The following is a 24,539-nucleotide window of genomic DNA, read 5'->3' as shown; positions in this document are numbered from 1 at the left end:
TGTTTTTAAATTCTGATTTTATTTTTTTGTTCGTGATTCGATTATTCGGAGTGAAATAAAAATCGAAACTCCGGATAATCGAGTCCGACCTGTACTCCATCTTAGACATATTTACATAACATCTAAGTTGATTGAATAAACTTTATGCTAAAATAATCGGATAATCTCTCCATACTGACGACAGTATGCAATGCGCGTACATCCATTCGTAATGGACTACCCGCTTTGCGCGCAGCCACAGTTGATCAGCAGGAGTAAATCAATTTAATTTTGTGTGGCGAAATGCATCTAAACTCGAATTACTTGAAATAGAAAGCTTTTCCCGAAAAAATATTTGGTAGCATTAATAGTGGTCACCATTGTGCACAACCACTACCAAATATTTTTTCGAATAATGTGTTCCACTTCGAGAAATTTGCCTTTAGATTGTATTCGCCATACAATATTTTTGCGATTTACTTTTAGCGATTTTTCGCGCATAGAAGCTAGCGCCACATTGGTCGATGCGGAGAGTAGGAAAACAGCCGATGTAGTTAATTCATTGCCAGTGTTCATTTCACCTCGAATCGACTATCAACATCAAAATTGCTATTTTCAATAAATTCTGATCAAAATTAAAATATTTCATCCATTGCCAAACATATTTATTCACTCACTCCCAAAGCTGCGAGAATTTCGTTTGCCCTTCGTCGGCTTATCAAGTTATCTTTTGTTGACTTCTATGATGCCGATGATGATAAGTATTATGCAGTAAATTTTCTACTCCCTCTGTGTGCTGTGCTTTAGTAAATTTTCTACTACCTCTGTGTGCTGTTTTAGTAATGTTCCAGGTTCGAATCTCGTCGCGGGCACAATTTTTGTTAATTTGCTTTGATAAAATTTTCGTGAGTGAATTTGGTGAGTGAAAATTTAATAGAACGAAAATAAATTATCCTTAGGTTGGAGTGACTTACAATGAATTAACTACATCGGCTGTTTTCCTACTCTCCGCATCAACCAATGTGGCGCTAGCTTCTATGCGCGAAAAATCGCTAAAAGTAATTCGCAAAAATATTGTATGGCGAATAGCATCTAAAGGCAAATTTATCGAAGTGGAATACATTATTCGAAAAAATATTTGGTAGTGGTTGTGCACAATGGTGACTACTATTAAGCCTACCAAATATTTTTTCAGTAAAAGCTTTCTATTTCAAGTAATTCAAGTTTAGATGCTTTTCACCATACAAAATAAAATGGATTTGATCAACTGTGGGTGTGCGTCAAGCGGGTAGTCCATTATCATTAACCATTATTTTTGAAAGAAGTTCTTTAACCCTTTGGAGCCGGAGGGGTCATATATGACCCCAACATAGAAACGGCTGTATAAAATCACCCATTCGATAAACCATAATAACTGTCTTCGGCAAAGTTGTTGCAAATTGAGTCCTTTAATAGGGAAAAATGAGAATATTTGTATTTGGGACTTCATTGATACCCTAGAACATCCTGAACACCATGAAATTTGGAAAAAAACGAAATAATTGACATACCAGTTGTTCTAAAAGCTGAACTTGGATGTGGGTTACGTTTATATGTATTCATTTAGCCTTCTTCAAGAATATCAAAGGGGCTGTTCATAAACCACGTAGACCAAAATTTGGCCATCTCAACCTGGGCCCCCCCTAGACTTTTGTCCATACAAAAATTTTGAAGTTTGTATGGAGCGTAGACTTTGGCTAGACCCCCCCCTCCCCCCAAAAAGTCTACATGGTTTATGAACGGCCCCAAAAGGTGTTTTATATTCTGGGATGTTCTAGGTGTTCCAAACTGTCTTATTGGGAGGTTCTTCAAATCTACATGAGTATTTTTATGTATTTTCGCCACAAATAATAGCATTGCATAACCTACTGGGTTAGTTCTCCCACCGCCGTGAGAATAGATAATTTCGTATCGTCAAAACGAAAATTACGATCCCTGCAATACATTATTTGCCGCTAGCTCAAAATTATAAAAATTCCACCATTTGAAAAATAAATTATAATTTTAAAGATTCATTATGCCTCGATCTTACCTAAATGCAGTAGCATACGAGGGACTTTGTTTATGTATCTCGTGAACTTCAGGTGTTACATCAACCATTGCACATTGGGCAAAATCAAGCCCAAAGGTGGAAAAAATTAATAACTTTCTTAATACAAGACACTATGTGACCATCAATGGCTTATTCGAAAGCAAATTTTCTCAAGAATTGGTTGGTGGATGATTCATGTACGGGCAACTTCTCTGAAGCGAGTTATAGAGCCCGTTTTACCCCAGTTCCCCCTCAAATTTGCGAATTTCTGTTATTTTACGGCACTTGTTATGATTTTAATGATTTTTTCGCTGGGATACCATCGCCCCACTCCCATTGAGTAACGTTACATACAAAAAGTTATTAAAATAGTGGAATTTTAGGGTGTTGTGGGGTCAATTAGGCAATGGTATATTTTCACGGTAGAAATTCATTTTTTATTTTTTCAAATGATTTTTTACGTGACAATAACTAAAAAATGATCGAATACACATGATTTATTCCTAAAGAAACAATTTTTGGCGAGTTTGATCTTAAATTATTGGTTATATTTAAGTTTTCCCGCATACAAATATGAGTAGTTCCCATCCTTATACCACCGATTCCAAACATTTCCAAACGATGAGCCATTGCTTATATACTCCAAAAATATCCTAAATGTTGTTTGCGCATAGCTCCATAGACGGGAGGTGACGGCAGCATATAGTTTTAGAGCTTAGTTTACCCAAACTCCCCTATAAACTTATTTTTTATTGTTTTTCAATTAAAACAACTTTAACTTGAAACTTCTATGCATGATATGAGTTAATATTGATTAAGAGCTAACCAGTAAAATCTCTGCATCCTATGAAATTTGGAAATTTAGGGTACAATGGGGTTAAATGAAAAAAAAAAACATTCAAGAAGCTTTAATGACCATATAAGTTGACAAATAGCTTGTTCGGCAGATAATTTCTATACGAATGATTCTTGTACTTACAACATTGCTTCAGCGGGGTGTAAAGCTTGTTTCACCCCAATTTCCCTAAAAGTTCCAAATTGTTCCATTGCAGATAATATAATATATCATTCATATTATAACATTCTGATTCCAATGAGTATACATGAAAGATGTTATAAATATGACGTTTGGGGGATAATGGGGCAAAATATGCTGCTGCTTATTTCTCGGAATTTTGGTATTGAAGATGAAGAAATTTATAATCAATACGTGAAATAATGTTTAAAATCCATGTCGCATACTTCCATTATTCACCATTCCAAGCATTTCATGATGAAGAGCTGTAGCGTGAATTTGAGAATATCCAAACTGCTGCTTGCCGATAGGCTTTATGGGGAATGTAGTGAAAAGTCTCCAAAATACATTCGTTATATTTTTGTTAACGAAATAGCAACTTAAACATCAAATAAGTATTTATTTTGTTTTGCTATACACTAATAATATGTCAGCCTTATTCCACTTAGCCAAGTACACTACCCGTCATAAGTATATACTCAAAAAATGTATTGCAAGAATATTGTATCGCATTTACTCACCTTGATATCTCCAATACCTTACAAAGATGCTGTCTTCATCAATGTTATTCAGAAGCCCAAAAGCAACAACTTTTCTAAAAGCGGCATTTTTGTAGGTGTTCTGGTTTTAGAGATATCGAGGTGAGTTAGGGTGATTCAATGTTATTGCAATACTTTTTGTGAGTCTCTACTTATGACGGATAGTGTATGTCTTTAAGTAATAGATACTAGATTTCCTAAGCACATCTCTTTGCACATCTGATCATAATCGAAGTCACCTTCACCTGGCGTTGCCGTTCATTGAAGCAGAATCTTCCCGATTGTGGCGGTAGTACAATTTCATCGTTTTTATAAAGACGAATTTTGCTCTGGGGATGATTTCCTTGCCAGATGTTCTCGAACTAATTTATGAAGTATATACAGTCTTTCGCTTGATTGTTCGCTAACGAAGATCAGTGGTGGATATGGTCAATGCAAAAGAAAAGTTTAGTAATTAATCAAGTTCAATTGCACGAAAAACAAAACTCTTCAGGTTAGACATAAATTTCTCAAGATGTTGGTATTGACTTGATTTTGTATTACATACACTCAATTCTTTCTTGGCACGGATTGTTTTTTCGACATAACTCAATCAATGTTTAATCAATCCACATTAAAATTGACGGTCAGTACTATCCGTATACGAAAAATCAAGTCAATATGTTGATACACACATCAATTCTGAGGAAATGCTGTCGTTCATTTGACATTATGTCAAGGGAATTCCAATAATGCCAAACCCTGAACCGACAGAAAATCGAACCCAACACTCTCAGCATGGTTTTGCTGAATACTCGCGCGTTTAGCGCTTCGGCAATATGTATTCTACCTGTGCATCAATCAGTCATTAATGAACTCGTATGGATATTATCTTTCAAACAAGTTATTTGTCAACTTATATGGTCATTCAAGCTTTTTGATTTTTTTTTTTCATTTAACCCCATTGTACCCTAAATTTCCAAATTTCATAGGATGCAGTGTTATTACTGGTTAGCTTTTCATCAATATTAACTCATATCATGCATAGAAGTTTCAAGTTGAAGTTGTTTTAATTGAAAAACAATAAAAAAATAAGTTTATATGGGAGTTTGGGTAAACTAAGCTCTATAACTATATGCTGCCGTCACCTCCCGTCTATGGGGCTATGCGCAAGCAACATTTAGGATATTTTTGGAGTATATAAGCAATGGCTCATCGTTTGGAAATGTTTGGAATCGGTGGTATAAGGATGGGAACTACTCATATTTGTATGCGGAAAAACTGAAATATAACCAATAATTTGAGATCAAACTTGCCAAAAATGGTTTCTTTAGGAATAAAGCATGAGTGTTCGATGATTTATTTAGTTATTGTCGCGTAAAAAATCATAAATAAAAATAAAAAATGAATTTCTACCTTAAAAATATACCATTGCATAATTGACCCCACAACACCCTAAAATTCCAACAATTTAATAACTTTTTGTATGTAACGTTACTCAATGGGAGTGGGGCGATGGTATCCCAGCGAAAAAATCATTAAAATCATAACAAGTGCCGTAAAATAACAGAAATTCGCAAATTTGAGGGGAACTGGGGTAAAACGGGCTCTATAACTCGCTTCAGAGAAGTTGCCCGTACATGAATCATCCACCAACCAATTCTTGAGAAAATTTGCTTTCGAATAAGCCATTGATGGTCACATAGTGTCTTGTATTAAGAAAGTTATTAATTTTTTCCACCTTTGGGCTTGATTTTGCCCAATGTGCATTGTCCATCACAGCTCAATTGTGACAGGATACTTGACTAGCACCAAATTAAATATGGGTCATACCACAATATTCCTAAATAATGGACGCAGTGGTTAAAAGGCTCTACAGATGAGGGAAGAAAAAAAAATCTCGTGAACTAAACTCGTCTGATTCGTGACGTCTTTGTTTTGTTCTGCTAGTTTTCACCTTTGGAAGGCTTGTGAGGTAAAAAAAAACAAAGGGCTGTTTGCAGATCAAAAGGAATTTCTCAGCCTGTCTTGATGCATGAGATATTCCTTGCCTGAATCGCTGAAGAAACCGTTTCTTCTTCGATCGCAGTACGCAGTTGCGAAGAAATCACAGTTCAAATGTCAGTCACCGACGGTGACTCACCGTAGAAAATTCATGCCAGGAATCACTCAAAAATTTTGTTGAGCAATTTCTTTCATGTTTGAACTTAACTTGCAAAGTAAAAACACGCAGTAGGCAAGACAAAGTTGGCTGGGGACAGCTAGTGTGTTATGATAGAAGCCTACATAGGGTGGAGCGGGGCAAGATGGGTCAGTGTCATTTTCGGGCGCTTTACTCATGTTTTTAATATGTTAATAATTTTGTTAGATGACCAGCATGAATATACAAAAGTTTGGTGCATTGATTGAAAAAATATTCACTCTCATTGGAAATAAAAAATAAAATGGTTTTTAGCCATTTTTCTTATGCAATACATTCCATATAATCTCCATATAAACGGCCGTGGGGCAAGATGGGTCACCTTCAATTTTGAACGTATTTTTGGAGCATTCAAAAGTTATTTATTTTTTATTACAAAACTATCTCATAAATGACTTCAAAGAAGCGGAATGAACGCTCAAAATTATAACATAAAATTATGATAATTTTTTAGTGAAAACATCGATTTTCAAGTCGCCTGAGGACCACTCAAATCGTAAAGTTTTTTTATAGTCCAAATATATTTATTAAATGTTTACTAGTAGCTCTTGTTTACTCAGTATGGATATGGAGCATATATGAATGCGGAACAAATCTTATATTTTGACGTTTTTCGTTGAGAAAATGTGATTTACTTGAAAGGTGACCCATCTTGCCCGCACTTTTTTCACGGCGCAAAATCGATCACTTTTTAAAACTGCTTGTTTAACATCATATTATGTATTTAATGAATTTTTATCGACTTTTAGCACAGCTAACTAGTGTATTGAAGTGTAGCGGACGAATACAAACCAATACCATTTGTATTTTCAAAGTTATGATGATCCATCCTTAGGTGACCCATCTTGCCCCGCCCCACCCTACTAATACTAATGTTGAAAAGGAGTGCTCTGAATACGATGAGATTAATCGTGCATTGCTCTTTTGGCTGTGAATTTGCATTTTCCTAGTTATACTATGTACGTGATGTGAATTTCATCACAAAGGTTTCTTGCCTTTTCGTTGTCTTAACCGTTACAAATTTGGATCGTATGTTCCACAGCTCGCTGAATAATAAGATTAGGTACCGTCGATGGGGGTGACAATGGGTCTGGTGGTGAGATTGGGTCAAAATGGAAAATTTGAAATAACTCGTCAACTATCGCTAATTTATATTGAAAATTTTATATTATTCCAAAGAGGAGATGTTTTTAAACGTCATGATGCAGAATAAGATGTTTAGCAATAATCGTTTTTTGTTAAATTTGTGGCTAAACTTATGTGATGAAACTACTAGTAAATCATTCTGAAAAAATTTCTCCTTCGCAATGTTCCACATAAGCACCTAACCATAAATTTTCTTATAAGTAGTTAGCTGTAGGTATTACCTGGTTGATGCAACGAAAAAAGTTGGCTGTCAATGCACTTTTTATTTAAAAATTCAATATTTTCGACCCTATGTCTAAATATTAAGAATGGGGGTGAGATTGGGTCAAGCAAGTTATCGACTGCACATAACCTTAACTAAAAATTCAACTTGTTATCCAGTCCCCGATTGACTTTAAAGTGGTGCCATGTTTACCGTATCTTCATAAAAGCACGTTTTTTTTTTCGAAAATATATCGAAGAAGCGTCAAGCGTTCATACGATTAGTGCCTAAAATCATTTATAAAAATACACTCATGCGTTTGGACAGCTCCTCTAATCACCATCTAGCCTTTAGTGTACTGCATATTCGTTTAAATGTTATTGCGAGAGAGGGTCTAATAATATGAAATGTTGTATAACATAATATTTGAACGACCCTCTATCTTGAGAGGCCAATGATCATGTACATAAGAGTTTATAACGGAGGACTTCGTTAAACATTTCTGATGCAGTATACTAAAAATATAATTTTTTTTAAATCAATCTTTCAATGCGTCCTTCCCTCATTGTAATCTTCCTCCCTCCTCTCTTGGAGGTTGAAACTTTAAATGAGGATGATTATGGTGGCTAAAAATGGCGATACAACATACAAACGTTATTTTATCAAATTTCACCCATTTTTTCGGTTGTATTAGCCCTTTTAGGTGGATTTATCATCTTTTAAAATTACCTAAATTATTATTCGTCATGGTTACTTTGTATTTTAAATAGATTTACTAGTTATGATCAATAAAATTATCTTATATTCTTAGATAGGTGACTTCGAATACTTTGACCCATTCTCACCCCCTCTAAGGGGTGAGATTGGGTCAATTTTCAATCGTAGTTTAGTAAGTAATTTATATAATGTGATACTTTCTTGCTAAACTTTTATTACCATATAGAAGAGCATACATACATACCAAATAAAAAGTTATTCCGACTTCAATTGCATTTGTTATTTAACAAACAATCTTTGAGTATCCTTTTTTTTACCCATTCTCACCCCCAACGACGGTAGTGTATTTTATCCGGTAGTGGATCCCTAACCTATAGTGGATCCCACTCATTTTTTCCAAAATTTGGTGTTCAAATATGTTTCCCCTCCAAAAGTTGGATGCAAGTTTACTTACTAACATAAAATGCTTAGCTTAAATCTATCAAATTTGATTTGGTAAAACGAAATATTTTGCATGAGTCGTTATTTTGATGTTAACCCTCTAATACCCAACCCCGCCTTTAGACGGGGTATAGTTTGAGCATTTTTGTAATTTTTGTTTCGTGGAAAATCAAAATTTTTATATTTTTGGCTGATATAAAGGACTGTTCTGTATATCTCAAAATGGTTTTTGGTGTATTTTAAAGCGCATTTACATTTTTTAAAAATCATTGAAAAAAATATGTTTTAGTCACCTTTTAGAAGTCATTGTTTATTTTGTATTGAATCGCCACAATTAACAGATTTTAAATTTTTCCCTAATCATTCTATCTTAGTTCAATAGCTTAAGGGAGTCGAATACACTCTAAAATTATTTTCCTTAAAATTACTCGGAAAATAAAATTTTCCATGAAAAAAATTTAAAATAAAAATATTTCAACTATTATCATAAAATCTTAAAATGTTTTCGTCTAAAAAAATCCGTACCCCAAATAGGCTTCCGGGAAAAATATAAAAGTGTGGGGATGTTCAAAAATAAAAATAAGAAAAATCAAAAACCGAAATTCACGAAATCGAGAATTAAAAAGAATCATCTTCCAAAACATGCTTAAATCGATTTTAGATGACGAAAAATGATATTTAGATCAAAATCAAAAATTTGGGTATTAGAGGGTTAAATTACCAACTTACCCTTTGATTGGATAAAAAAAAAATCCAGACTTAATGGCTTTCAATCGAAAAAGCCCAAAATCGCATATTTTGCCCTATAAATTGAGGTACCGTCGTGCGGGGCTTGTATTTGACACTTTTGAATATGGATTTTTTTTTTAATTCAAAATATGGTTCAAATCTGTTTGATGTCTTTGGGACTATTGTGAAGCAATATTGTCACCTTCATTTGGTTGAAATTGTTTTTCAAACAGACTTTTTATTGCTTGTCGGGACGCGGATAAAACATCGAATAAATCAAAAATAGTATATATACCACGTATCAGAACAGTTGGTTTTCTAAATAACCCTGGAATTTTAAATGCAGTTTTGTTATAGTGAAAAATGTGCAAGGTAGCCCCCATCTAGTTCTATATGAGATGTGGCCGATTGGTGTATGAACAACTTTTTTTTATTGATGGATTTAGTTAAAATTTTGTATACATCCTACATATAATACATACTCACGATTATGTGTAAAAATTGTTGAAATTCATTCACTACTCTGGGAATGGACTACCCGCTTTGCGCGCAGGCACAGTTGATCAGCAGGAGTAAATCAATTTAATTTTGTATGGTGAAATGCATCTAAACTTGATTACTTGAAATACAAAGCTTTTCCCGAAAAAATATTTGGTAGGCTTCATAGTGGTCACCATTGTGCACAACCACTACCAAATATTTTTTTGAATAATGTGTTCCACTTTGAAGAATTTGCCTTTAGATGGTATTCGCCATACAATATTTTTGCGATTTACTTTTAGCGATTTTTCGCGCATAGAAGCTAGCGCCACATTGGTCGATGCGGAGAGTAGGAAAACAGCCGATGTAGTTAGTTCATTCATTCATTCATTCATTCTGCAGCAACGCAGCTAAAAAAGTATCATCGCAATCACTGCAAGTGAGCATATAGGATGATACGTTTTCAAACATTCGCTTTGGTGGCAGAGAATTATAAAATTGAAATTTCGAGCCACATATCCAACGTGGCTGCCGATGCTGATGATGCCGTAAAAAGCCTTAAGGACAGACTTGTTAGAATCCCAAAATAGCCGCCACAATGGCCAAATTCAGTACCTAATCACGATTTCGAGTGCACAAATCTCTTCGTAAACATAACCAGTGCACCTGATTTTATTTTAAGCTTATTACAAGTGAGCAAGAACAGAATAATAAAATGCATTGTTGTTTGAAACTTGCTTCTTGAGATTTGTGCGTCTAATGTTCTGATGCACTGTTCAAGCGGGATTTCAAGACGTTTGCCGTTAACCTATTGAGGACTGCACAGAGAAAAACTTCTACTCAGAGACTGAGTTGGTCTTACTCAGAAATCGAAAAATTCTTTGTTTTCTTACTCAGTTTTCGTTAAAAGTGGGACAACCCATTGCCAAAAGGTTGTCCCACTTTTTTCCCGAAACTGAGTAATAAAATAAAGGATTTTTAGATTTCTGAGTAAGGCCAACTCAGTCATTGAGAAGAATTTTTTTTCGGTGTGTTAAGTTCTGGTAATTCAACAACTCGCGTGACTTCTTATTGCAGAACACATTCCCTAATTTGACATAATTTTGCAACTAGGCTAAAGCCCCGGGTTTATCTTTGTTGTCTTGGGAATAAACTAGAAACATGATATGGATGGGGCTAGAGTTCCGATGCATGGATAAATATCAGAACCATAGTTTTGTTTCTCACAGTAATAAAATCGATTGTATGGGCGCACTTTCACTGGGATCTAAATCTCTTTGAAAACGGTACCTTTTCATCGCATTCGATTTCTTCAACCTCTGAGGCAACAAAACAAGAGCTGTACAGAAATCGATGCTTCATTGTCTCTAAGGATACGGGTAATGCCACAAAAGATCAAAAAAATGGTCGCATTGGCGCACTCGAACAGAAAAAAAGTTTGCTCTTGAGACAAAGAAATTTTGCGCTGTGTGGATCAATGAAGCGAACTTAAAAAAATGTCAATCATGCATATGAGGAAACATGTTTTGAATATATCATGCAAAAAAAAATGTTTCGGATTGGTATATTTGACAAAAACGTAAAAAAGTAGTTTGTGCAGTTGAAAGTTGTTTTTTTTTTTCTTTTTGAACATGCATACAAACCCCCTTTTTTAGTGTAAACTCAATGAAAATATTTTGAATGAAAATACGAAAATATAACAATAGTTTCGCCATACAAAATTAAATTGGTTTACTTCTGCTGATCAACTGTGGCTGCGCGCAAAGCGGGTAGTCCATTTAATTTTGTATGGCGAAATGCATCTAAACTTGAATTACTTGAAATACAAAGGTTTTCCCGAAAAAAAATATTTGGTAGGCTTAATAGTGGTCACCATTGTGCACAACCACTACCAAATATTTTTTTCGAATAATGTGTTCCACTTTGAAGAAGTTGCCTTTAGATGGTATTCGCCATACAATATTTTTGCAATTTACTTTTAGCGATTTTTCGCGCATAGAAGCTAGCGCCACATTGGTCGATGCGGTGAGTAGGAAAACAGCCGATGTAGTTAATGGACTATCCGCATGGCGCACACCCACAGTTGATCAGCAGGAGTAAATCCATTTTATTTTGTATGGTGAAAAGCATCTAAACTTGAATTATTTGAAATAGAAAGCTTTTACTGAAAAAATATTTGATAGGCTTAATAGTAGTCACCATTGTGCACAACCACTAGGGGTAGGCGGGGCAATATGGACACCCTAAGGTTTTTGCCAACTTTACCTGGCAAGATGTCAAAAAAATTTAGTTTTTTGGTACATGTGTCCTTTCAAAGTCTATTTAGCATCTATTGCATAAGAATGCTCACGAAGAAAAATGATTTATCCACTTCAAAAAATGTTATGAAAAATGTAAGTTTTTCATGACCGTCTTCAAGCACACGGGGCAGAATGGACACCCCCATGGGGCAATATGGACACCATGGGACTTTTACGAATTTCGTACATTATTTATACCTATAAAGTCATTTCATTACAAAACAACTATTATGGATGAATAAAACGCCGAAGTAGTTAATTTTTGTTCAGTTAATTTCAATTCAGGCTGTTTTGGATGAAGCTTTGTTTTTGTCGGCATGTACAGCTGTGCCTAGAACAACTATTTTCCACTGCTGTCGTTTTTTGACCAATTTGTTTCACCCTATGTCTACTATAGTGAACATTTAACCGAAAAGATACTGAAATCGAAGAATTTGGTTGGTTTGTGATTCAGGTTATATTTTTCCCTTGCCGCTTCTTCCATAAAGGTGAGTGTCCATTTTGCCCCGGCAGCAGAAAATATTTCCAAACTAGATTTTTGATATAATAAAGAAGAAAATATAAACATGTTAAGCATGTAGATACAGCAAAACTACTTGCATGTGTTCTAGAAATATCAGGTTTTAATCGACCTGCAATAAATTAATCACTAAATCTTATTTTAGATGGTGTGAAAATTATAATTTCCATGCACAAAAAACGGAGGACGCAACTTTTTCGTTTAAAATCAAGTATAATTTTAATTTTGAATGTTTCTTTCCTGAAACTACGTCTTAGACAAATGGACTATATGCTCCATTCATTAAAAGTTCAAAAAAGTTCACATATTTCAAAATATAGAGGGTGTCCATTCTGCCCCGGGTGTCCATATTGCCCCGCCTACCCCTACCAAATATTTTTTCGAATAATGTATTCCACTTCGATAAATTTGCCTTTAGATGGTATTCGCCATACAATATTTTTGCGATTTACTTTTAGCGATTTTTCGCGCATAGAAGCTAGCGCCCCATTGGTCGATGCGGAGAGTAGGAAAACAGCCGATGTAGTTAATTCATTCATTAAGATATGATGACAATATATGCTATTCTTTAGTCATTGGTTGTTATTCACCTCTACCCGGGTATACGCAATCATACTGTGTCGAACAGAGGAGCCGTGCAATGAATACTGACACTTAATCCAAACTTGGTCCACCAGCAGGGTTTTAGTGTCTAACGTGAGCAAACAAGAGAGTGAGAATAAATGAGAATAAATATAAACAAAATAAATCTGACTTCACGACTGCCCTGAGAGAAACTTCAGTGTTTTGCATTGCTCAGTTAAAAAATAATGTGGAAGTAAAGAAACGCAACTTGCTGTCTGCAAGCCTAGGCCACATATGTTTTAGTACATATTTGAATATCGTCGCGATAATACGTCACTCCCCGGTCGACGCGACGGTCCCTTGTGAGCTGGTGCCTTCCCGATCGTGTACAACCGGCAAAACATATATATATACATCTGTGCCAGTCAAGTAAATTATTCTGGTTCAAGAACGAATTCTGCTAATCTAAAGGAATGTTTGCATCGTCAGATTTTTTCACTTTCACATGCAGTGTTATTAGAATGTAGTGCATTATTATAAATCATGTCAAAGTTTGAAACACATTTAGACTTTCATAATCTGTCGTTTGGAAATACGGAGGTCACAGACTGTGACTCACAGTTAATTCAATATTGTAATTTGAGAACACTAGCTAAAACGGAAATGTACCGGCTTTCTAGTTGGCATTTAAAAAACTAATTCGAATAATATTCTCACGTTTCATTTACAGCTCGTTGAAGCTTGCAGCATTCAAACGTATAGTATATAACTCATTTGGATATCCACCGAAACCGAACACCGAAATCACTGGAAATCACATTGATGAAGTATTTGCATAGATACGTTATACATGTCTACTTCATTGCAAACATGGACATTATTAAATTGCTTCTTACTATTCGGCCTACTTTTACATGTCATTTATAAACAGGAAGTTCCATAATAATGACTGTGGCTATTGTCTCAACTGCAAGTGGTTTAATTTATCAGTGATTAATGATCAGTCTTAAATCATTAGTTCTTGGCAAGTCCCTCGGAGAAATGTATGACACGTGCATCTTTTACAATGTACATATTACCGCAGGGAGTGCGTTCAATGTTGGTTAGCAGGAGTAAAATCATTTTATTTTGTATGGCGAAAAGCATCTAAACTCAAATTGCTCGAAATGAAAGACTTTTACCAAAAATATATTTGGTAGGCACCGGTGTCATCATTGTGCGCAACCGCTACCAAATATTTTTTCGAATAATGTGTTCCACTTCGAGAAATACGCCATTAGATGCTATTCGCCATACAATATTTTTGCGATTTAGTTTTGGCGATTTTTTGCGCATAGAAGCTAGCGCCATTTTGGTCGATGCGGAGAGTAGGAAAACAGCCAAAGCATTTAATTCATTGATTTCATGAATGAATTAAATGCTTCGACTGTTATCCTACTCTCCGCATCGACCAATATGGCGCCAGCTTCTATGCGCGAAATATCGCTAAAAGTAAATCGCAAAAATATTGTATGGCGAATAGCATCTAAAGGCAAATTTATCGAAGTGGAATGCATTATTCGAAAAAAATATTTGGTAGTGGTTGTGAACAATAATGGTGACTACTATTAAGCCTACCAAACATTTTTTCGGGAAAAGCTTTCTATTTCAAGTAATTCAAGTTTAGATGCTTTTCGCCTTACAAAATAAAATGGATTTACTCCTGTGGATCAACTGTGGGTGTGTGCCAAGCGGGTAGTCCATTCATTTGAGATGTAGTCTGCAACTACATCGGCTGTTTACCTACTCTCCGCATCGGCCAATGTGGCGCTAGCTTCTATGCACGAAAAATCGCTAAAAGTAAATCGCAAAAATATTGTATGGCGAATAGCATCTAAAGGCAAATTTATCGAAGTGGAATACATTATTCGAAAAAAATAGTTGGTAGTGGTTGTGCAGAATGGTGACTACTATTAAGCCTAACAAATATTTTTTCAGTAAAAGCTTTCTATTTCAAGTAATTCAAGTTTAGATGCTTTTCACCATACAAAATAATTGGCAGAGGAAGCTCTCAGTTAAAAACTGTGGAAGTGCTCATAGAACACTAAGCTGAGAAGCAGGCTTTGACCCATTGAGGACGTTATGCCAAGAAGAGGAGGACATTATTCGAAAAAATATTTGATAGTGGATGTGTACAATGGTGACTACTATTAAACCTACCAAATATTTTTTCAGTAAAAGCTTCGCTCGTGTTCCACGTGTTTTTCACATATACAGCAGCGCCGCCTGGCACTGGCCACTCGAAACATCACGGGTGGAAAATGCCAGTCAGGAAAAATGAAGTAAACAGCTTGAAATTTGTATGGTGGTGCAATAAATTCTTTTTTACTGCAATGAACCCGGAAGAAACGCATAGGTAGGGTCTTGTACCATTTGGGCAGGTGTACCTATTTTGGGCACTTGCCGCTATAACTAAGTCAATTAATTACCTGCATCGGCTGATTTCCTACTCTCCGCAGAGAACGTGGTTTTGCGTATACATGTTTATGTTTTTCCATTTTTTTTTAATGAATCAGGTCTTATCTAAATATCAAATTGCAAACGAAAGGCTTTAGAGAAGCATGGATTTTTAACACTTATGTGGCCGGCAGGGTACCCGGGTACCTTTTTCAATTTCAAATCTCGATATTTTAATGGTTATTGAGACTAGGATTTTGAAACTCTGTTAGATCTTAGAACTCGTCAATATACATCTATTAATGGGGTTGACCGAATTTTAAAGTGAGGAGGGGCAGGGGGAGGGGCTCCTGCATTTTTTTATTACGTGGAAGGCCGGCAGGGTACCCGGGTACCCACGAAATTGAAATGATCATATCTCCGTCAATTTTTCATCGATTTTGGAAATCTTTAGCTCATTCAACTCAGAAACTCATCATCTATCGGGAAAATATTTGGTTAGACCGATCTAATTACCGTGGTTTTCGGAAAACCCATATTTTTGGGAGCATGTCCTTATACCATATTGAAACCCACATTGTTAAGGCTAGGATACCTTAAAGTGTTTATGGTCAACCATGGCCCCACGGGAAGCGTGTTCCGAAATCACAGTTTCAAGTCAACACGTTTTATGATTCCAGGCCGGTCAGATACAATATGCCAAAGCAATTTTACGATGCTTGGTACCGAAATTGCTACTAACCTACCGAAAATCCCGTATATTGTATTGTATAAAAACATGGATCCGGAAATCCAGATTTTCCGGTACCTATGGTGATCGGACCGGTCCAACCAAATACGATCTCGATAGATAATGAGTTTCTGAGTTAAATGAGGCAAAAACTTTTAAAATCGGTGGAAAAATCGCTGAGATATGATCATTTCCATTTCGTGGGTACCCGGGTACCCTGCCGGCCTTCTACGGGTGTTTTTTTTGCTGGCCACACTACGGTTAATTTGGATTAAAAAAATGTTTGTTATTTTTTCGAAACATATAGTTTTATGTACAAAATATTCTACTAGGTAGTAAACAACGCCATAACAATGATCAATCACTCTTCCTCATGCTTGGAGGTTTTAAATTACACAGAAAATATGTTTTAAACATCATCTACAAATCGATAAAAATATTTAAGTCATTTTTATCAATCATAACAAGTGCCGTAAAATAACAGAAATTCACAAATTTTAGGGGGAACTGGGGTAAAACGGACTCTATAACTCGCTTCAGAGAAGTTGCCCGTACAGTGGCGTTTCGGTTTTATTACTGGTCGTTTTAATCACTACTCGCCCAAATTCACGGTTTTCTGTTCGATTTTATCACGATTTTCATTTCGTTTTTATCACACTTGTTTCAAAACATTCCGGAATCAATATAAAGTCAATACAGCATTGTCCAGTCCACCAAAACAGTTAATTAATATAAGCTATGACTAATATATTTTGCAGCTGAACAATTTTTGATAAAAAAAATTACATTTATTTCTCGTTTCGCCAAATCCACGGTTTCGTTTTTATCACGGTAAATTTTTTTTTGAGCGTGATAAAACCGAAAAACCACTGTATATGAATCATCCACCAACCAATTCTTGAGAAAATTTGCCTTCGAATAAACCATTGATGATCACATATGGTCTTGTATTAAGAAAGTTATTAATTTTTTCCACCTTTGGGCTTGATTTTGCCCAAATATGTGCATCGTATTTCACAGCCACAGATAATGATTGGTGGACTGGTGGACAAAAATATTAATGGACTACCCGCTTGGCGCACACCCACAGTTGATCAGCAGGAGTAAATCCATTTTATTTTGTATGGTGAAAAGCATCTAAACTTGAATTATTTGAAATAGAAAGCTTTTACTGAAAAAATATTTGGTAGGCTTAATAGTAGTCACCATTGTGCACAACCACTACCAAATATTTTTTCGAATGATGTATTCCACTTCGATAAATTTGCCTTTAGATGCTATTCGCCATACAATATTTTTGAGATTTACTTTTAGCGATTTTTCGCGCATAGAAGCTAGCGCCACATTGGTCGATGCGGAGAGTAGGAAAACAGCCGATGTAGTTAATTCATTGTTGTTGGTTGAGAATCACAGGTACCGTTAGTAATGAATTAACTACATCGGCTGTTTTCCTACTCTCCGCATCGACCAATGTGGTGCTAGCTTCTATGCGCGGAAAATCGCTAAAAGTAAATCGCAAAAATATTGTATGGCGAATAGCATCTAAAGGCAAATTCTTCAAAGTGGAACACATTATTCGAAAAAATATTTGGTAGTGGTTGTGCACAATGGTGACCACTATTAAGCCTACCAAATATTTTTTCAGGAAAAGCTTTGTATTTCAAGTAATTCAAGGTTAGATGCATTTCGCCATACAAAATTAAATTGATTTACTCCTGCTGATCAACTGTGGCTGCGCGCAAAGCGGGTAGTTCATTTTACTATGAAATCGGTAGTTTCCACAACAAATTTATTTCAGTGTAGTAAACCTACAGGGGATGGCCAAAATGTTTGGGATAGGCCACTTTTTTTCTCCCACAAAAAAATTCAACATGCTGTAACTTTTCATAGAGTGCATCAAAAAATCTCAAATTTTGACTGATTGTCAACCTATTATATGTACATCATTGGTACAAATTTGGGCTCGATTGATTGATTTTTCGCGAAGTTAGAACCGTTCGGGTAAAACACTATTTTTTAGACAACTCATTTTTGAGCAGTCATATCTCAGAAACCAGCGAACCAAATTGAATGAATTTTTTAACGTTTATCAACAATATAGTGATTCTTAATACGACGTTATAAAATGAAATATTTTCTCACGGCGAATTAAGTTATACCGGGTTGAAATTTTTACCCATATAGAGGAAAATAAGTCAAACTTATAATACCACACAAAAATTATTAAATGTGGTCTTCCTTCAATCTAAATAGGCTCTAAGCTATCTGATTAGAGATAGTTTGAGAACAGAAGTTGAAAATCTTTGGATATCAACACTAAAATTTATTGACATTGATGTAAAAAAATTACATTTTTTCGAGAAAAATCCAAAAAGTGTCAATCTATGATAACTTTTTTCCCCGTTTAAAAAGTACCTATGTTTGAATAGTTTGTGAAGCATTTACATATTGTTAGTGTACGTTCAAATTTTTATTCAATTCAGTTCACTGGTTTCCGAGATATGACAGCTCAAAAATGAGTTGTCTAAAAAATAGTGTTTTACCAGAACGGTTCTAACTTCGCGAAAAATTATTCAATCGAACCCAAATTTGTACCAATGATGCACATATAATAGGTTGACAAGCAGTCAAAATTTGAGATTTTTTGATGCACTCTATGAAAAGTTATTCCATGTTGAATTTTTTTGTGAGAGAAAAAAAGTTGCCTATCCCAAACATTTTGGCCATCCCCTGTAGCTTGCCGTACATTTTTTTTTGCAAATTCAACGATTTTGCGGACACAGGAGCTGATTTTGTAAATGTGCAAGTGTTACACATTTTTGGTGTAGTCTGGAAATTATGCACTTTAGTGCTGAGCGGCGTTGTGCACAATGGTGACTACTATTCTCAATTTTGTTGAAAATCGCAGTTTTTGACTAGCGAAGTTGGAGTTTTCTCCAAATCCATACGTCGGACCTAACTTCAGAATTGATGTGCTGTATAGTAAACCTGGTTCGCAATACAGCGCACATCCAAAAATAATGTTTACATAGGTTACTAGCCTGCCTTGTGATATTTATGCCGTGCAGCTGTCAAACCACCACAGCTTGGCAAGACAAAGTTTGCCGGGACAGCTAGTTTGGAATAATATTAACTGAGTTATAGTTAATCAGAAAGTTCCCAACATAAATAATACCCAAATGGTCCCGCACTCCATATCCCCATTGGCAAAATTAACCCAACTACCCTTACCGTGGCGTTTTAGGTGCTCTTTTTGCACTGCATGCACATTTTCGTTTATTAAACGCACATTCCATACTAGCTGGCAAAAAAAAAGTTGATAAACATTGCGCTGCGCCAACACTACGGTCAGTAAACAGTCTAAATATTGTACTTCTTATGATCTAGATACGAAAGATACGAAAGGGTATCAGTGTTTGTATACTGTGCAGGAGTAGTGCCAAAGAAGAACTATGCAGCTTATTTCGCCAACCGACAAATCACTCGACACTGTGAGTGTGCAAAAAGAATACTTAGGAAGTGCAGATTTCTCCTCAGAGGGAAGGAACAGCTTCCACAGATATCTTCAACCAGGCTGTCTACCGTCCTCTAATTGTACAAGTAATAACGAACTATATGATGATTTAGACAATTTGTATTCTGAATCCGATACCGATATTGAATATATAAAAGGCGATGTCACTCTAGTTGATGACATCGATGCTAGTATCAGCCAACCAAATAATGAAGCGGAAAAAATGTTATTACAAGTAGTTGGTGTATTAAGAACTGAAGAGGTTTGTGTGTTAATGTATTTTCCTACTTGATAAAAATACTCACAACAAATTTCATCAATAGTCAAAACGTACGATTTAACATATTTGTGTTTTATTTTTTTACAATCAACAGAAAATGCGTCAATTCCAAAAGGTTTTAGAAGACCTCAGCTCACGGGTGGCGTCGGCTGAAACATTAATTCAATCGTGGACTTCTCCCAGTTCGTCTACGGATGCTGCCGAACAGATGCAACATCTCCAACGTCTGAAAGACAAAATGACTACTGCCGGAGCCTTGCTGGATGATTGTAACGAGCAACAGAGTTTCTTTACAGCAAATCATGTACTGGTACCTAATCAATGTCTTGCCAAATTAGAAGATTTGAATACACGGTAAGTACCTATTTTCAAGTATGTATTTTTTTGGAAATCGTAGCACATTTTACGGCAATATTTTTTTCATTTTTTTAATTAATCTATGCCGCCGGATGGTAAATTTATAATTTGATTTTACATTTATTTTTTTTTGCCACGTTTATTTATTTATTTATTTATTGTCATAGTCGATTTTTTTTTCTTTTGGAAAAACTAACAAAACCAGTTGAAAAGCCTACATTTATTAAAACACAAATATACAACAAAATACATTCAACGAACACTTAACTCTCTAATTGAACACTTATCTTCAAACTAATTTCTAATCCTAATCCTATCAATCTTTTTCTTGAACGTAGTACTATTACGCGTAAAATCAAACAAGTCAGAAAAATTATTGAAAGAACTACAAATCTTACGAATAGGTTCACCTTGCCCATGATAAGTACGCCTAAATGGCAAATAAAAAAAGTTAGAGGAGCCAGGGGCGTACAATTTCGTTTCAATGATACACTTTCATGCAACATTTGAATGAGTCACTTCAAGTGTTTCATACATTTTTCTAATGACTCGGTCGTTAAAAAAAACTTTTCCACTCATCGTAGCACTCGGTAGTCTCCCACCCGGTCGCATTGCTTGTGCTTCACCCGTCAGAGCATTAGTGTCTCACTGGTGCGCGCTAGTCTCTCAATGGTCACGGGCGCCGGTTAATTGGATTTAAGTGGTCGAATTTGTTATCCTCTTTCATAAAACATAATTATCATTCTATTGGCGTGCACCACTATTTAAAAATGTGGTTTAAATAGTGTTTTTAGCATGTTGAAGTATTTCAATGACTCATAAATGAAACGAAAATCCAAGTGTATCATTCCATGTTTCATACACACTTGTTTCTGTAGCAGCAACGAACGAGTGTGTTGCTGGGTGAGAGATGAAGCATCACAGCAGTCCCGTCGCATGGGAAACGATTTGCTACAGCTTTCGTGCGTCATGTTTTCCTTTCGAAATTGCACGTCCCTGAGAGGAGCAAAGAAAATTCGAAGGGGCAGAAAAAATTATTTATCCTTATTAATTAACTCTATTAAAATACTTGGCGCATCTATTTCACCTAATAAAAATTTTGCCGCAAACAGAGCTTCCACTTTGTTACGCCGAGCAGAGAGTGTTTCTTAAGGCCGCACGGGACGACGTGTAATTTTTCCTATCTTCCCTCTCTTTCTAACAATTTGCCTCGCGATTTTGAAGAAGCAAATATCAATTTCCACTGCACTGACGTAGCTGAAACTTTAGTCGATTGTGCACCACAAGTGAGCAAATGAACGATCAAATTTCTAGTCAATAATATGAAGTAGAAGTTGAGATTTGCATCTTACTAGCAACAGAGCAATGGCGGACGATTCAACCACCGTCCCGTCCGGCCTTAATCCAAAAGTAGACAACGGTTTTCATATGGGGGAAAACAATCGGGTTGTTCCATGGCACGACGAATGAAGCGACGTTGTACACACGTATAGCTCAAATATCCATCAATCTGTCATCAGCGATCATCAATTATTCAAAAGCAGTTTTCTTGCTAGAAATTCAAATACCGTTATCTAGATGGTAAGTAGAGTGCAGTGATAAATTTCCACTAAAATTGTTTCGGACTCCAGCGAAAACACTGCTTTTGATTTTCTGCTAAAGAATGGTGGTTTATTTCCTCTTAAAAATAGTTGCGGGCTCGGCTTTTCGCACACAGCCGTCTGTTCAGCAAACTCAAAAACTGATATATCGGTAAAAATCACATTTGTTAGCTCATTCTCAGCAAAATAGTTGCCGAATCTCAGTAATGAACTGTCAAATTTGCTGAGATCTCTGTAATGTTGAAAATGCTTTGACAGCCATGTGCACAACAGAACATGTGCTCGATGAACAAATTGAGTTTTGAATAGGACGCAATCAGTGAAGTACTAGATTGAAAGTAGTGAGCTGGATTTTTGTATGGTGAGATGATCAATTCTCCATTTCTACAATGAAATGGTGCAAACAGCGTGGGTTATATATAATATATATGATTTATTGGCTAATTTGATGCTGTTTGAGCAAAAGTTTGGATAACTGTGCTGTTGTATTATTTTTTCTTGCAACTTCAACAACACATTTATCCAAACTTTTACTCAAACAGCATCAAATTAGTAAAGAAATCATATAACCCACGCTGTTTACACCATTTCATTTTACACACTTAGAAAAAATGACGGATTACGGAAAATTTTACCGTAATCTCAACAGCTGAACGTACGGTAAAAAGTTCGGTGATTTTTCAAACCACCGAACGTACTGCGAATCTCAGGAAAATGCATCTGTCAAAATTACCGGAACGTTCGGTACTTTTTACAAATTTACCGTAAAAATCGCAGAACGTTCGGTATGTTTGTTTACAAATGAATTCTCAATATCACTGAACGTACGGTAAATTTTACAAATTTACGGTGATTTTATGCGAGCACAAAAAAACAATATTTTCATAAAAAAACGTCGATGATGGGATTGAATACATGACCTTCTGATCAGGAACCACACTTGCTGCCACTGGACAAGAGAGTCTTGCTTGGAGATGATGCGCAAATTGTAATAGAACTGATGTTCGAAGCTGCCGGCGTAGCTGTCAAACGCATTTTACAGTAGTACGGTAAAATAATTCCATCACCGATCTGTTCGGTAAAATATTCACAGGTCTCCTGTAAATTTGTCTGATTTCACCGGTTCTTCGGTAATTTCTTAGATTTCACCGATTTTCTCCTGCAATTTCATCGATTTCGCCGTAATACTGTAGTTTGCTTGTTTACAGACCAGTTTCGGTGATTTTTTTCACCGAATACTGTAATTTATTCTAAGTGTGTAGAAATGAAGAATTGATCATCTCACCATACAAAAATCCAGCTCACTACTTTCAATCTAGTACTTCACTGATTGCGTCCTATTATGAAAGGAAATCCACGTACTCCGATGAGACTCGAACTCACGACTCCCAATTCGCTAGACGTGCGCTTCTATTCCTTCAAGCTATGGAGTCATCTCCGTCGCCAGCAGACCTAGAACTGAACTCGATTTTAGTCGACGGAGATAGTCGAGTGACTCGGTAGTGATTGGGAGACGGTGTCCGAAGCTCTTGACCATAGGACAGATAGGTGAAGTACTAGAATTATAGTAATGAGCTGAATTTTAGTGTGGTGAGAAGGTTAATTATCCGTTTTGCAGTGAAATGGTGTAAAAGGCGTGGGCACTATGATTCCTTGCCTAATTTGATGCTGTTTGAGCAAAATTTTGAGCAACAATGTTGTTGTTTTCTCCATTTCTTGCAATATAAACATCATAATTATCTAAAGTTTTGCTCAAACATCATCAAATTAGGCAAGGAATCATAATACTCACGCTTTTTGCACCATTTCACTGCAGAAACGGAGAATTAACCTTTTCACCATACAAAAATTCAGCTCATTACTACAAACCTAGTACTACACCGAACGTGCCCCATTAAAATAATTTCCTTTCCCGCTTTGACACACATGTGCACAACTGTGTATGTGTTAGATGTTCATCTAATCCCACCCGAAGGAGGTTTGGATTGTGAAAAGAAGATAACCATGTGCGACTGTGAAATCAAGTTCAGTTCTAGGCCTGCTGGCGACGGAGATAGTCGAATGACTCCGTAGCTTGAAGGAATAGAAGCGCCCGTCTAGCGAATTGGGAGTCGTGAGTTAGAGTCTCACCGGAGTATGTGGATTTCTTTTCATAATTCAAATCTCAATTTGTTCATCGAGCACATGTTCTGTTGTGCACATGGATGTCAGAGCATTTTCAACAGTGTAATTTCCCACACGGTTTGGTCAGCCAAAGCAAAATCAAGAAATTGACATCTCAGTAATGTTGCTGTTTGCAAAGCAATCGGCTGTGCGGATCTCGGCCGTGTATTGAGTACACGCATCATGAAAAAAGCACGATTGTGGTGCACAGCGTGAGCGTGGTGTCGCTGCGCGTGGCCGAAGACGCGACTGCTCGAGGGTTAAGTGTGTACAGACCTTATACGTAAATCCCATGTAATATAATTGGGTTCTTTGGGGGTATCTGGATTATTTCATAATCCGATTCTCCGCCCAAAAATTTGTCGAGATCCAAAATTTCATAATTTTTGGAGTCCGAGAACTATTTTTAAAATGTATTTAAAGTTTGTATGGGGATTTTTTTTTGTTGAGGTCAAATTGTCATTTTATCGATTGAACTGTCATTCTTTCCACGAAAATTAAAACTGTTTTGTTAATTTAACCATCAAAACGAAGGTATTGGAATTCAATAAAATCACGTTATACTCAGAAAAATGA

General features: G+C 36.0%; 1 protein-coding gene across 14 annotated transcripts in view; it reads left to right on the top strand.

Moving 5' to 3' along the window:
• Nucleotides 1-24,539, top strand: part of LOC109411912 (dystrophin) — a 387,179-nt gene that overhangs the window by 341,417 nt on the left and 21,223 nt on the right. For all 14 annotated transcript variants that reach the window (XM_062858890.1, XM_062858886.1, XM_062858887.1 and 11 more), the window contains one exon: nt 19,937-20,196. In XM_062858890.1, coding sequence (XP_062714874.1) covers nt 19,937-20,196 — 260 coding nt within the window. The remainder of the gene's footprint in view (nt 1-19,936; nt 20,197-24,539) is intronic.

This window comes from Aedes albopictus, chromosome 3 (assembly GCF_035046485.1).
Source record: "Aedes albopictus strain Foshan chromosome 3, AalbF5, whole genome shotgun sequence".
Lineage (NCBI taxonomy): Eukaryota > Metazoa > Arthropoda > Insecta > Diptera > Culicidae > Aedes > Aedes albopictus.
This window is presented reverse-complemented; position numbering and strand designations above follow the sequence as displayed.